This window comes from Palaemon carinicauda, chromosome 42 (assembly GCF_036898095.1).
Source record: "Palaemon carinicauda isolate YSFRI2023 chromosome 42, ASM3689809v2, whole genome shotgun sequence".
NCBI lineage: Eukaryota > Metazoa > Arthropoda > Malacostraca > Decapoda > Palaemonidae > Palaemon > Palaemon carinicauda.
The window spans coordinates 6,626,177-6,639,421 of record NC_090766.1 but is presented as its reverse complement, the minus strand read 5'-3'; the positions used below and the strand labels follow the sequence as shown (position 1 = coordinate 6,639,421).

Sequence of the window (13,245 nt, the reverse complement as noted above, 5' to 3'; positions counted from 1 at the left end):
ACAAAATTAGGAAAACTATATAAGATGTGCTTTGGTTAAGTAATCAAAGTCTAATGTGAATTTGTAAGAGTATACCATGAAATTATTTCCGTTTTCTTTAAAGCGTGACAAAATAAATAACCCACACGCTATCGTATTAATATATTTTTACAGTTAGGCAGATATGCGAGAAATATTTAGCAAAAGGTAAGGAGGTGTATGTTGCGTTTATGGATCTGGAGAAAGCATATGAGAGTTGATAGGGAAGCAATGTGGAATGTGATGAGGTTATATGGAGTTGGTGGAAGGTTGTTGCAAGCAGTGAAAAGTTTATACAAAGGTAGTAAAGCATGTGTTAGAATAGGAAATGAAGTGAGTGATTGGTTTCCGGTGAGAGTGGGGCTGAGACAGGGATGTGTGATGTCGCCGTGGTTGTTTAACTTGTATGTTGATGGAGTGGTGAGAGAGGTGAATGCTCGAGTGCTTGGACGAGGATTAAAACTGGTAGGCGAGAATGACCATGAATGGGAGGTAAATCAGTTGTTGTTTGCGGATGATACTGTACTGGTAGCAAACACAGAAGAGAAGCTTGACCGACTAGTGACAGAATTTGGAAAGGTGTGTGAGAGAAGGAAGTTGAGAGTTAATGTTGGTAAGAGTAAGGTTATGAGATGTACGAGAAGGGAAGGTGGTGCAAGGTTGAATGTCATGTTGAATGGAGAGTTACTTGAGGAGGTGGATCAGTTTAAGTACTTGGGGTCTATTGTTGCAGCAAATGGTGGAGTGGAAGCAGATGTACGTCAGAGAGTGAATGAAGGTTGCAAAGTGTTGGGGGCAGTTAAGGGAGTAGTAAAAAATAGAGGGTTGGGCATGAATGTAAAGAGAGTTCTATATGAGAAAGTGATTGTACCAACTGTGATGTATGGATCGGAGTCGTGGGGAATGAAAGTGATGGAGAGACAGAAATTGAATGTGTTTGAGATGAAGTGTCTAAGGAGTATGGCTGGTGTATCTCGAGTAGATAGGGTTAGGAACGAAGTGGTGAGGGAGAGAACGGGTGTAAGAAATGAGTTAGCGGCTAGAGTGGATATGAATGTGTTGAGGTGGTTTGGCCATGTTGAGAAAATGGAAAATGGTTGTCTGCTAAAGAAGGTGATGAATGCAAGAGTTGATGGGAGAAGTACAAGAGGAAGGCCAAGCTTTGGGTGGATGGATGGTGTGAAGAAAGCTCTGGGTGATAGGAGGATAGATGTGAGAGAGGCAAGAGAGCGTACTAGAAATAGGAATGAATGGCGATCGATTGTGACGCAGTTCCCGTAGGCCCTGCTGCTTCCTCCGGTGCCTTAGATGACCGCGGAGGTAGCAGCAGTAGGGGAGTCAGCATTATGAAGCTTCATCTGTGGTGGAAATGTGGGAGGTTGGGCTGTGGCACCCTAGCAGTACCAGCTGAACTCGGTTGAGTCCCTGATTAGACTGAAGGAACATAGAGAGTAGAGGTCCCCTTTTTGTTTTGTTTCATTGTTGGTGTCGGCTACCCCCCAAAATTGGGGGAAGTGCCTAGGTATATGGATGGAATAATAATAATAATAATAATAATAATAATAATAATAATAATAATAATAATAACGTACTCCCAAGATGTCAGTAAAGGAAGTGCGGTGTTCAATAATCAGCTTTCGAGAGGTATCTTTGATGGCGTCCCCGATCGTCTGAATTGGATGTGGGATATGTCGAAGGGCCATCAGAGATCTTAGGGTTCCGTCGTAACTCACATTCAGCAGGAGGGATACGAGAACCCAAGAACCCAGCAAAGGGCGATGCCAGCTCTTCGTCGCTCTCCTGTGAAGAGCTAGAAGGCAAGATGGCAATATTTGGATGTTTAGAATTACATATATTGCATAGTAACGTTTCATGATATAAGCCTATAGGCCTACTCCTAGGTATCGACTGATTCGCCTTTCTCTGGCATAGGCCTAAGCTGCTGTCTTTAGACTACAAAGGCTGCGAATTAATAAAAACGATTTTCAGTTGAATATGTCCTTCTGAAAGTATATTGCAAAAGTTACTCTGAAAAAAAAATCTTTAACATAGGCCTAAGCTGCTAACTTCAAACTACAAAGGTTGTGAATTAATAAAAACGATTTTCAGTTGAATATATCTTTCTGAAAGTATATTGCAAAAGTTACTCGGAAAAAAATTCTCTAACATAGGCCTAAGCTGCTGACTAAACTACAAAGGCTGCTAATTAATAAAACGATTTTTAGTTGAATATGTCCTTCTGAAAGTATATTGCAAAAGTTACTCTGAAAAAAATCTTTAACATAGGCCTAAGCTGCTGACTAAACTACAAAGGCTGCAAATTAATAAAAACGATTTTTACTTGAATATGTCCTTCTGAAAGTATATTGCAAAAGTTACTCTGAAAAAAAAATTCTTTAACATAGGCCTAAGCTGCTGACTTTAAACTATAAAGGTTGCGAATTGATAAAGCAATTTTCGTTGAATATATTCTTCTGAAAGTATATTGCAAATGTTACTCTGAAAAAAAAAATGGGGAGTGCAAACCCAGCCGTTGGTCTTGCGTGTCACAATGTTAGCGGTGAAAAATCTTTATACATCAATCTATGATAACGCATTTCTTATCTGGTTCCTTTGATCTCTTTAAACCAAACAGTTCGATTTCTCTATTATTGTATTTCTCTAATTTTCGTCTTATATTCGAAAACAGATGGTTTTGGGTTAGTATAGACAGACTATAATTTTGTCTCGTGAATCTAGAAATAGGTACAGTGACACACCATGGACCTACCTATCTCATAGATGTATTCTAGACTCTAGAGGGTCTCTTGAATTAACTATCTTGAACTACGCAATCATACTAAATGAGAGAGAGAGAGAGAGAGAGAGAGAGAGAGAGAGATCATATGCAAACATTAGCCTACTCCTTTTAGAGAGAGAGAGAGAGATCATATGCAAACATTAGCCTACTCCTTTTAGAGAGAGAGAGAGAGAGAGAGAGAGAGAGAGAGAGAGAAATATGCAAACATTAGCCTACTCCTTTTGGAGAGAGAGAGAGAGAGAGAGAGAGAGAGAGATCATATGCAAACATTAGCCTACTCCTTTTAGAGAGAGAGAGAGAGAGAGAGAGAGAGAGAGATCATATGCAAACATTAGCCTACTCCTTTTGGAGAGAGAGAGAGAGAGAGAGAGAGAGAGATCATATGCAAACATTAGCCTACTCCTTTTAGAGAGAGAGAGAGAGAGAGAGAGAGAGAGAGAGAGAGATCATATGCAAACATTAGCCTACTCCTTTTAGAGAGAGAGAGAGAGAGAGAGAGAGAGAGAGAGATCATATGCAAACATTAGCCTACTCCTTTTGGAGAGAGAGAGAGAGAGAGAGAGAGAGAGAGAGAGAGAGCGAAAAAATAAAAAATCTAAACTAAACCACAGTATTGTTTTAAATACACAAATCTTTTGTAAACAATCAAAAGTATTTGGCCCCTAGAACATAGTCTACAAGCAATTTTTTTTATGTAATTTCGGAAAAAAAAAAAGATAAAAATATCATGTAAAACACAATTTTACAATTGCGAGCCATGAAGCTCAATAAAGAAAAGAGTTACGCTATCTAATAACTCTATCCGACATCAGTGGGGAGACACGTCCTTGCAGACACGAACAGATGATTGCTAAGCTCTTTTATTGTCTGCCAACATGTAATGAAATGCCGTAACGCATGAATATCACCGGGCAATGTGTGCTTACTGTCATGCAATGGTTATTTCTAATCGATATTTTCCATTTCTTCTTCTTGTCCACAAACTCACGCGGCTATTCATCATGATCAACGGTTAGGTGGTAAAAAAAGGAGTGATATTGAAATACAAAGACAGTAAAATACTGAAGTAATCTTATGCTGAAATTATTTCACGAAGGAGTTATTTTATGCTGGAATTACCTTACACTGGAATTATTCTGTCGAAATTATTTTACGCTGACGTTATTTAATGGTGAAATTACTTTAGGCTGAAGTTATTTTACACTGGATTTATTTATGTTGGAGACATTAAATGATTTAATTATTTTACGCTGGAATTATTTCATGACAAAATTATCTTATTCTGAAATTATTTAACGCTGGAGTTATTTTATGCTGAAATCATTCTCTTGTTTGAGGGTACACTCGGGCACACTATTCTATCTAATTTGTCTTCCTCTTGATATGTTTAAGTTTTTTATAGTTTATAGAAGGAATATTTATTTCAATGTTGTTACTGTTCTTAAAATATTTTATTTTCCCCTGTTTCCTTTCCTCACTGGGTAATGTTCCCTGTTGGGGACCCTGGGCTTATGGCATCCTGCTTTTCCAACTAGGGGTGTAGCTTAGCAAGTAATACTAATAATAATATGCTAAAGTTATCCAATGCTTAAGCCATTTTCCATGGCTAACTCAAAGGATAAAATACAATTAATTGCTCAAGTAGTGTAAAAGGACATTATTATTTTTATAAGACATGCAGACTATAACCCTAGTTGGAAAAGGAAGATGCTATAAGCCCAAAGGGCTCCAGCAGGGAAAAATAGCCCAGTGAGAAAATTAAACAAGAAAATAAATAAACAACAAAAGAAGAATAAACAATAAAAATAGAATATTTCAAGAATAATAACAAAATTAAGTTAGACCCGACACAAACAATAACAAGTTAAAAGAAAAATGAGGAAGAGAAACAAGATAGAACAGCATACCAGAGTGTACCCCCAATCAAAATGATAATTAATGTCCTTTATATTGATAAATACTTAACACAGGCCTAATCAAACAAATAAGATTATTCTAATTAGATTACACCTCGACGCAGCCTAGAGTTGGACCCAAATATCTCACACCATCCGAAAGACACCCAACATATAAATAAATACCAATAGATTTGTGAGTTTTCCAGCCTTAAACAAACAAATAAGCAAATGAGATTGTTTTCATCATTTTTTTTTTTTGGGGGGGGGACGCAGTTGCTAAACATAGGCTATACCTGACTCCAGCCTAGTACTCCCAACATAGTCTACCAACTCCCTAGTACTAATCAACTGCTTAGGATTTAACATGGAACCTCTTTTGTATAAAACATAGTGGTTGATACTCAATCAATGTATATTTTCAAAATTTCGATTAAAACATTTTCTTTAATAATAATAGTAGTAGTAATATGAATAATGATAATTATGGGAGCATTGAGTGTGAATTTGTGCAATATTTGTAAATTTGTCAGTTCAATATCAATAAGTTAAAAAAAAAACAGTTATTCTGTATCTAGTTGGAAAAGCAGTGTGCTACAAAGTGCGCTCAAGGTTGAATTTTAGAAACTGGAGAGAGAGAGAGAGAGAGAGAGAGAGAGAGAGAGAGATCATATGCAAACATTAACCTACTCCTTTTGGAGAGAGAGAGAGAGAGAGAGAGAGAGAGAGAGAGAGATCATATGCAAACATTAGCCTACTCCTTTTGGAGAGAGAGAGAGAGAGAGAGAGAGAGAGAGAATCATATGCAACCATTAGCCTACTCATTTTGGGGAGAGAGAGAGAGAGAGAGAGAGAGAGAGAGAGAGAATTTATACAAATATCTAAACACCACTTACCGTGACCCATAGGGGGTTGAATATACTCGAAAAGAAGGCTCCCGAACCTCGGCAACACTTTCCAGGTCGGTCCTTGGGTCAGGTCAAACAGGAAATGGGCCAGGACAATCGTCAGGAGTCCTATGAAGAAAGCAGCCCATAAACTGGCCGTGAAGGGCATCAGGAAGCCCCAAGGATCTATTTCAGCGCTGCCCCGGGCCACCATGAAAGACAGGGTGTCGAAGAAGAAAGGAATGCTGAAATCAATGTCCTGATTTCGGCTCTCGATGACCTGGAAGGGTCCTAGCGCCATGTCGACCTCCTGGATGAGAGAGAGAGAGAGAGAGAGAGAGAGAGAGAGGTTAACTTAGGTCAGGATATTGTCTTTTGTATTTATAATACCAAAGATATGTATTAGATAATAATAACTAGCGTACAATACCCTGCAACACACACATACACACACACATATATATATATATATACATATATATATATATATACCTATATATATATATATATATATATAGGGGAGATGGTAGACCTCCCTGCTATTTCAGACAAATTATAGTCGTTGTTTTTCATAGTTAGATAATCAAGGTATATGAATATGATTCTTTTACGTAAAACACAAATCATAATTATCATTACTAGATAAGCTACAACCCTAGCTGGAAAAGCACAGAATAGCCTGTAAGGACTCTAACAGGGAAAATAGCCCAGTGAGGAAAGGGAACAAGGAAACAGATAAGACTAGTGTGGGCGAGTGTATCCCCAAAGCATGAGAATATATTGAAACAGTTATTAAACCCTTAACACAAACCAATTCTAAGATGGCAAATAGATTTTCATGTAATTCTAAACCTGCCAAATTATATAATGATTATTCAAGACTGATAGAAACAAATATTAAGAAATAAAAGATGGAAATCTATCCACAAACCTTTTAGAATTCCGAGGTATCAAGAACAAGCTTGTTGGAATTACGAAGTATCAAACATAAAAATCCTGCAAGCTGTGGCCTGATCGGTAACGTCTCTGCCTGGTGTTTCCCAGTCGGGGTTCGAGTCCCGCTCAGACTCGTTAGTGCCATTAGTGTCTGCAACCTTACCATCCTTGTGAACTAAGGTTGGGGGTTTTGGGGAGCCAATAGGTTCATCTGCCGAGTCATCAGCAGCCACTGCCTGGTCCTCCCTGGTCCTACCTTGGGTGGAGAGGAGGCTAGGGCACTGATCATAAATGGTCAGTCTCTAGGCATTGTCCTGACTGCTAGGGCAATGTTACTGTCTCTTGCCTCTGCCATTCATGAGCAACCTTTAAAGCTAGTCGACTATACGAAGTTCCCAATTTGATTGGCAAAATGCAACTTTTTTTACAGTTCAGGTAATTCAGTCGACAATTCCAAAGTTGTCACTAATCCTTAGCTTGCAGCTTCCATACCATCTCCCGTTCCAGCTTGATTTTAGAGTTTTTGCTATAGTTGTTTCGATTGATGTATCCAATCATTTCTTTCATTACATTTCCTGTTTCTATTGATCTATTCAATCATTTCTTTCATTACATTTCCTGTTTCTATTGATCTATTCACTCATTTCTTTCATTATATTTCCTGACAAATACTGTACTTCTAGTAAACCTAGCAACTATATTTTTTATCCGGAAATACTAGCCAATACTACATTGGATCCTTCTCTCCGGTTACAGTTCAATTTCCGTTTGCCTACACATACACCAAATAATCTGGCCTATTCTTTACAGATTCTCTTCTATCCTCATACACCTGACGACACTGAGATTACCAACCAATTCTTCCTCGCTCAAGAGGCTAACTACTGCACTGTAATTGTGGTGTCTACTTTCCTCTTGGTAAGGGTAGAAGAGACTCTCTAGCTATGGGAAGCAGCTCTTCTAGGCGAAGGATACTCCAAAATCAAACCATTGTTCTCTGGTCTTCCACTGTTAGAGTTCTCTTGCTTGAGGGTGCACTCGAGCACACTATTAAATCTTATTTCTCTTCCTCTTGTTTTTTAAAGTTTTCATAGATTATTTATAGGAAATATCTATTTTACTATTGTTACCGTATAGCATCCTTCTTTTCCAACTAAGGTTGTAGCTTAGCATGTAATAATAATAATAATAATAATAATAATAATAATAATAATAATAATAATAACAGACTAACCTTCTGCACCACTTGCCGGACCATCCCGGACCAGGTACCATTGGGTGATCGAACTCCCCACGAAACATCGGGAGGAACCACTTGCTTGTACCTGTAGATTAGAATAGATACAGTATGTATGTATGTATGTATGTATATATATACATACATATATATAAACATACATATATATATATTATATAATATATTATATATATATTATATATAAATAAATATATATATATATATATATATACATATATATATATACAGTATATATACACACATATATATAATATATATATATATATATATATATATATTTATATATATATATATATATATATATATTTATATATATATATATATATATATATTTATATATATACATATATATACATATATTACATTAAAAGAAGGAGAAAAAGCAGGTCAAAGGTCAAGCTCTAACAGTGCTGGCCCAAAATAAATTAGGGAGGGGGAAACGCTACATGTGATAAACATAATAAAAACATTAAAAATAAGAGTTACACGTTCAAATACATAATACTTAGTGACAAATGGAAATTTATTTCTTATCTATAAAAATGCAGTACATCTTGAAAACGTTAAATAATATAAAATATTACTCAGAAACTGATAAACACACACACACACGTGTATATATATACATATATATATATATATATATATACAAAATATAAATATATTTATATGTATATATACATACACACACACACACATATATATATATATATATATACATTTCTATATATAATATATATATAAATATATATATATACATTTCTATATATATGTATGTATATATATATACATATATATATATACATATATATATATATATATACATTTCTATATATAATATATATATAAATATATATATATATACATTTCTATATATATATAAATATATATATATATATATATACATTTCTATATATATATATATATAAATATATATATATACATTTCTATATATATATATAAATATATATATAATAATAATAATAATAATAATAATAATAATAATAATAATAATAACAATAAACAGCAAAAAATACACATTACTATATAAATTCATGAGCGATGAAATAAATGATTTCCACGGTTCACCAAAAATTAGTTTGGCAAAATTTATAAACAAGTTTATTGCCCATTGCTTGGCCTTTCTGATTATAAGGCGTTAAATAAAGATTTCATAAAATCCTAATTAACTTCTTCACGCTATGTAATATTATTTCAAGGCATAAAAAAATTATAATTCGTATTATAAGATTACAATTATTAAGGGCTTTACAATATTTTGAGAATTTTTTTTGTTAAAATTATACGAATAATGATTGCAAATCTGCATTCAAACAATAATATTATAAAAATCAATAATAGTAAGAATATAATGATGAAAATGACAATGGGGATGATGATGATGATGATACTACTACTACTACTACTACTACTACTACTACTACTACTAATAATAATAATAATTAAAATAATAATAATAATAATAACAACAACAATAATAATAATAATAGTAATAATAATAATAATAACAATAATAATAATAATAAAAACAACCAGAATCGCTATCTTGATCCAGATCGCCTCAAATACTTAATGAGTTCTCCTTGATAAAATTGGGTTTTAATCCAGTAAAATGTTTTGACGTAATCCTACTAACAAACAAGCAAATAAACGCTGGAGGAAATAATAATAATAATAATAATAATAATAATAATAATAATAATAATAATAATAATAATTCTGATATTCTCAAAGACAATATCCTCGGAAGAATAACGAAAAATAAAACATAATAAAAATATAATCAAAATGTCTCCCAAATTTAAGCAAACCGTGTTTTTTTTTCCATATCACATAAATCTTGAAACTGTTTTTATGGAAATTCATTTGTAAAAGTGTTTTTTTTTTCTTTTTTAATTTCAAATATTCAACTTCATGTGTCAATAATTCATTGACATTGACTCAATCAATTATGCGATTGTCATTTTCAAAAATTAGGGACAAAATTAGGCCTATGCAATTCATACGTCCTTACTAAATACATGTATCCAAGGTCTATATGTATACTATAGACCTTGCCAGTATCATCCTGAAGTTATGTAAATGTCGGAATATTACTATAATTATCATTGGTATTACGGTAAAAAAGTTTAATAAGCCCTACTCATAATAAACTTTCCGACAGACATGTGGGTAGCTTAGCACAGTACTGTTGTGGGTAGCTTACCATAGTACTATTGTGGGTAGCTTCGCACTCCACTGTTGTGGGTAGCTTTGCACAGTTCCAATGCGGGTAGCTTTGCAGTTCTAATGTGGGTAGCTTTGCACAGTACTGTTATGGTTATCTTTGCAAAGTACTGTTGTGGGTAGCACTGCACAGTACTGTTGTGGGTAGCATTGCATAGTAGCCTACTGTTATGGGTAGCATTGCACAGTACTGTTGTGGGTAGCTTTACACTGTACTAATGTGGGTAGCTTTGCACAGTACTGCTGTGGGTAGCTTTGTACTGTACTGTTGTTGGTAGCTTTGCACTGTACTGTTGTGGGTAGCTTTGCACATTACTTCTGTGGGTAGCTTTGCACAGTACTGTTGTTGGTAGCTTTGCACAGTACTGCTGTGGGTAGCTTTGCACTGTACTGTTGTGGGCAGTATTGCAGTGTAGGCTACTGCTGTGGGTAGTTTTGCACAGTACTGTTGTGGGTAGCTTTGCACAGTACTGCTGATGGTAGCTTTGCACAGTACCAATGAGGGTAACTTTGCACAGTGAGAGTACTGTTGTGAGTAGCACTGCACAGTACTGTTGTGGGTAGCATTGCACAGTAGCCTACTGTTATGGGTAGCACTGCACAACACTGTTGTGGGTAGCTTTGCACTGTATTAATGTGGGTAGCTTTACACAGTAATGCTGTGGGTAGCTTTGCACAGTACTGCTGTTGGTAGCTTTGCACAGTACTGCTGTGGGTAGCTTTGAACAGTACTGCTGTGGGTAGCTTTGCAAAGTACTGTTGTTGGTAGCTTTGCACTGTACTGTTGTGGGCAGTATTGCAGTGTAGGCTACTGCTGTGGGTAGTTTTGCACAGTACTGTTGTGGGTAGCTTTGCACAGTACCAATGAGGGTAACTTTGCACAGTGAGAGTACTGTTGTGTGTAGCATTGCACTGTTAAGTATCTGATTATAATAATTACGTGAAATTCAAAGAAGTGGCGAGAATCTCCAGGACGTATGACATCGGTCCAGCGATGGGGAAGTTCGTCGGGATTCCCGCCAAAACCGTTGGAGAGTTCATGTCCTCCACCCTCAGGAGGGTGTGAGTCGGCCATGACACCATTGTTATGACTATCGAAGGAGCTTCCTTGAACCTGCACACATCAATTATGGAATTAGGAGCAATTAATTTTTTTTTCCTGAACGAGAATTATGTATCATAAGATTAGGCCTATGCAGAGATGTTAAAGATTATTGTTTTTTAAGTGTGAAAAAAAAAATCTGAAAACTTCGTTTTGAGGTATTTGTGAGAGAAAAGACTGTCCTAATTAATAATGAAAATAAAAATTAAGTTTTTGAACCACAGTTTCTTGTTAAAATAAATAAATGAGGTTATAAAAGTGTAAAGATATTTACTAGGATAGTTGAAGAAAATTAGCAAAATTTTAGCTTGAAACCTATAACTGAATTTGTAGAATATCTACCAATTGCTATTCTATTTTTAAAACATAATTCGTGCTTAGAAAAATAACGAAAAGGGAACACAGTCTTTAAGTTCTTTTCATTAATTATTTTCATATAGATTTCAATAATCAAAAATAATAAAAATACCGAAAATATCATGGAAAGGACTAATGGGTCTATATATACAATAAGTTATTTTTATTTTTGAGTAACAGTTGAAATAATGTCACAATGAACGGGGAATAATATCTGAGAAAAGCTACGAATTAATGAGCAAATATCCTTTACGGAAAATGAACAAAATATTCTCTTAATAGGGTCCCATACCGTAAACATATTTCTTATCCCCTTTTCATAAAAAAAAAATTCATGTTTATTTTCAAATTCAGTAATGGAAATATAAAAGAAATATGTCTACTCTTAACATAGAATCGCTTTTAGATAAGATGTTTAGCAAAGTTAGGTTTTATTGTTATTTAAGATACTAAAACTCCTCTCTAAACTAGGCCTAGACAGTAATAACACCTTTAGGGTCAATCCCACAAGTTTGAAATGTACAGTTCAAGAAGTCTATATAAAAACACAGTTTATATAAAATTACATTAACTAAAAAAACTTACAATTCTCTCACCAAATCAAATATATATTGCACAAAACATCGAAATTAAATTGAATAAGAGGATTTTTTTCATGTTTTATTTAGATAATAGACTATGACTTTGTATAAGTCCTCTGTATCATTTTTCTAATATAATTTTGATAGCCCATTCTTATATCCCTTGAAGTATTTCATAATAATTTTATCATGATATTTCAATCTGAAAATTGTTCGGAGAAAAACATTATTTGAAAATAATCAGCCGTTTTCGAAAAAAAAAATCAATGATAAATAAATATATATTAAAGTATTTGATGAAAAATAAATATATATTAAAGTATTTGATGAAAAATACATGTTTATAGAATCTTAAACCCTATTTTATGATGTTGGAAGCACAAGCCTTGTATGTAGGCCTATTACTAAATTGTGCATTGTGTTAGATGTGTTATAAACACAATCAAAATTGTCAGGATATAACGATTTAAAAAAATATTGTTAAAACGTTGTATATTGAAATAGTGCAAATAATGTAAATTATCTGAATGTAGTTATATTTTTATAATAAAATATAGGATACAAATTAATTGAAGGCTATGGACAAAACCTAGGCCTATCAGAGACAATGTTCATGCTGGTAAAATAAGGGAGAAATCTCATTTAAAAGGGATATAGAATGGAATGTATATTGTTTATAGACGTATCTTTTAAATCCATTTATCCTATACTCACACGAATCCTTCAGGATTTCTTTTCAGTTCTTCCAGGACACCAGGATCTTCTAAGACTTCTCTTAGTGGTCGACCCATTGTATTTTGTTACCACAAAGTACCTGTAAAGAATATAAAAATAAAACCGCTGAACTAAACGTTAAATTCCCATTAACATCCTTCAATTATGCATAATCAAAATCAAAGAAATATTCTATACAAAAATACTCAATAATTAAAATAATAAAGAAAACACTAACCTACTAAACTTGGTTCTAATCAATGCTCACAGACCGTGAGCCAAACATAGACTAAGCTTCCTCCATGGGTCTAACCTCCTATAAAGGAGTCTTAGTGTCCATCGTCAGTCACGTGACTCAGATGACCCTCTCCTCTGTTTAACTATCTGTCAATATTTGATAATATCAATCCATGGATTCTCTTTGTTTTAATTTGCCATAGACCATTCGCA

General features: G+C 34.3%; 1 protein-coding gene across 2 annotated transcripts in view; it reads right to left on the bottom strand.

Moving 5' to 3' along the window:
- The window catches only part of LOC137632906 (glutamate receptor ionotropic, delta-2-like), a 19,723-nt gene extending 6,812 nt beyond the window's left edge, over window positions 1-12,911 (bottom strand). Inside the window, exons 1-5 of one of the 2 annotated variants that reach the window (XM_068365005.1) lie at window positions 12,796-12,911; window positions 10,982-11,155; window positions 7,771-7,861; window positions 5,610-5,910; window positions 1,611-1,828 (exon numbers count right to left, since the gene is read on the bottom strand). In XM_068365005.1, coding sequence (XP_068221106.1) covers window positions 1,611-1,828; window positions 5,610-5,910; window positions 7,771-7,861; window positions 10,982-11,155; window positions 12,796-12,872 — 861 coding nt within the window. In that variant the 5' untranslated portion in view covers window positions 12,873-12,911. The remainder of the gene's footprint in view (window positions 1-1,610; window positions 1,829-5,609; window positions 5,911-7,770; window positions 7,862-10,981; window positions 11,156-12,795) is intronic. The other variant, XM_068365004.1, reaches the window with a different exon arrangement.
- Between the last annotated feature and the right edge of the window lie 334 nt (window positions 12,912-13,245).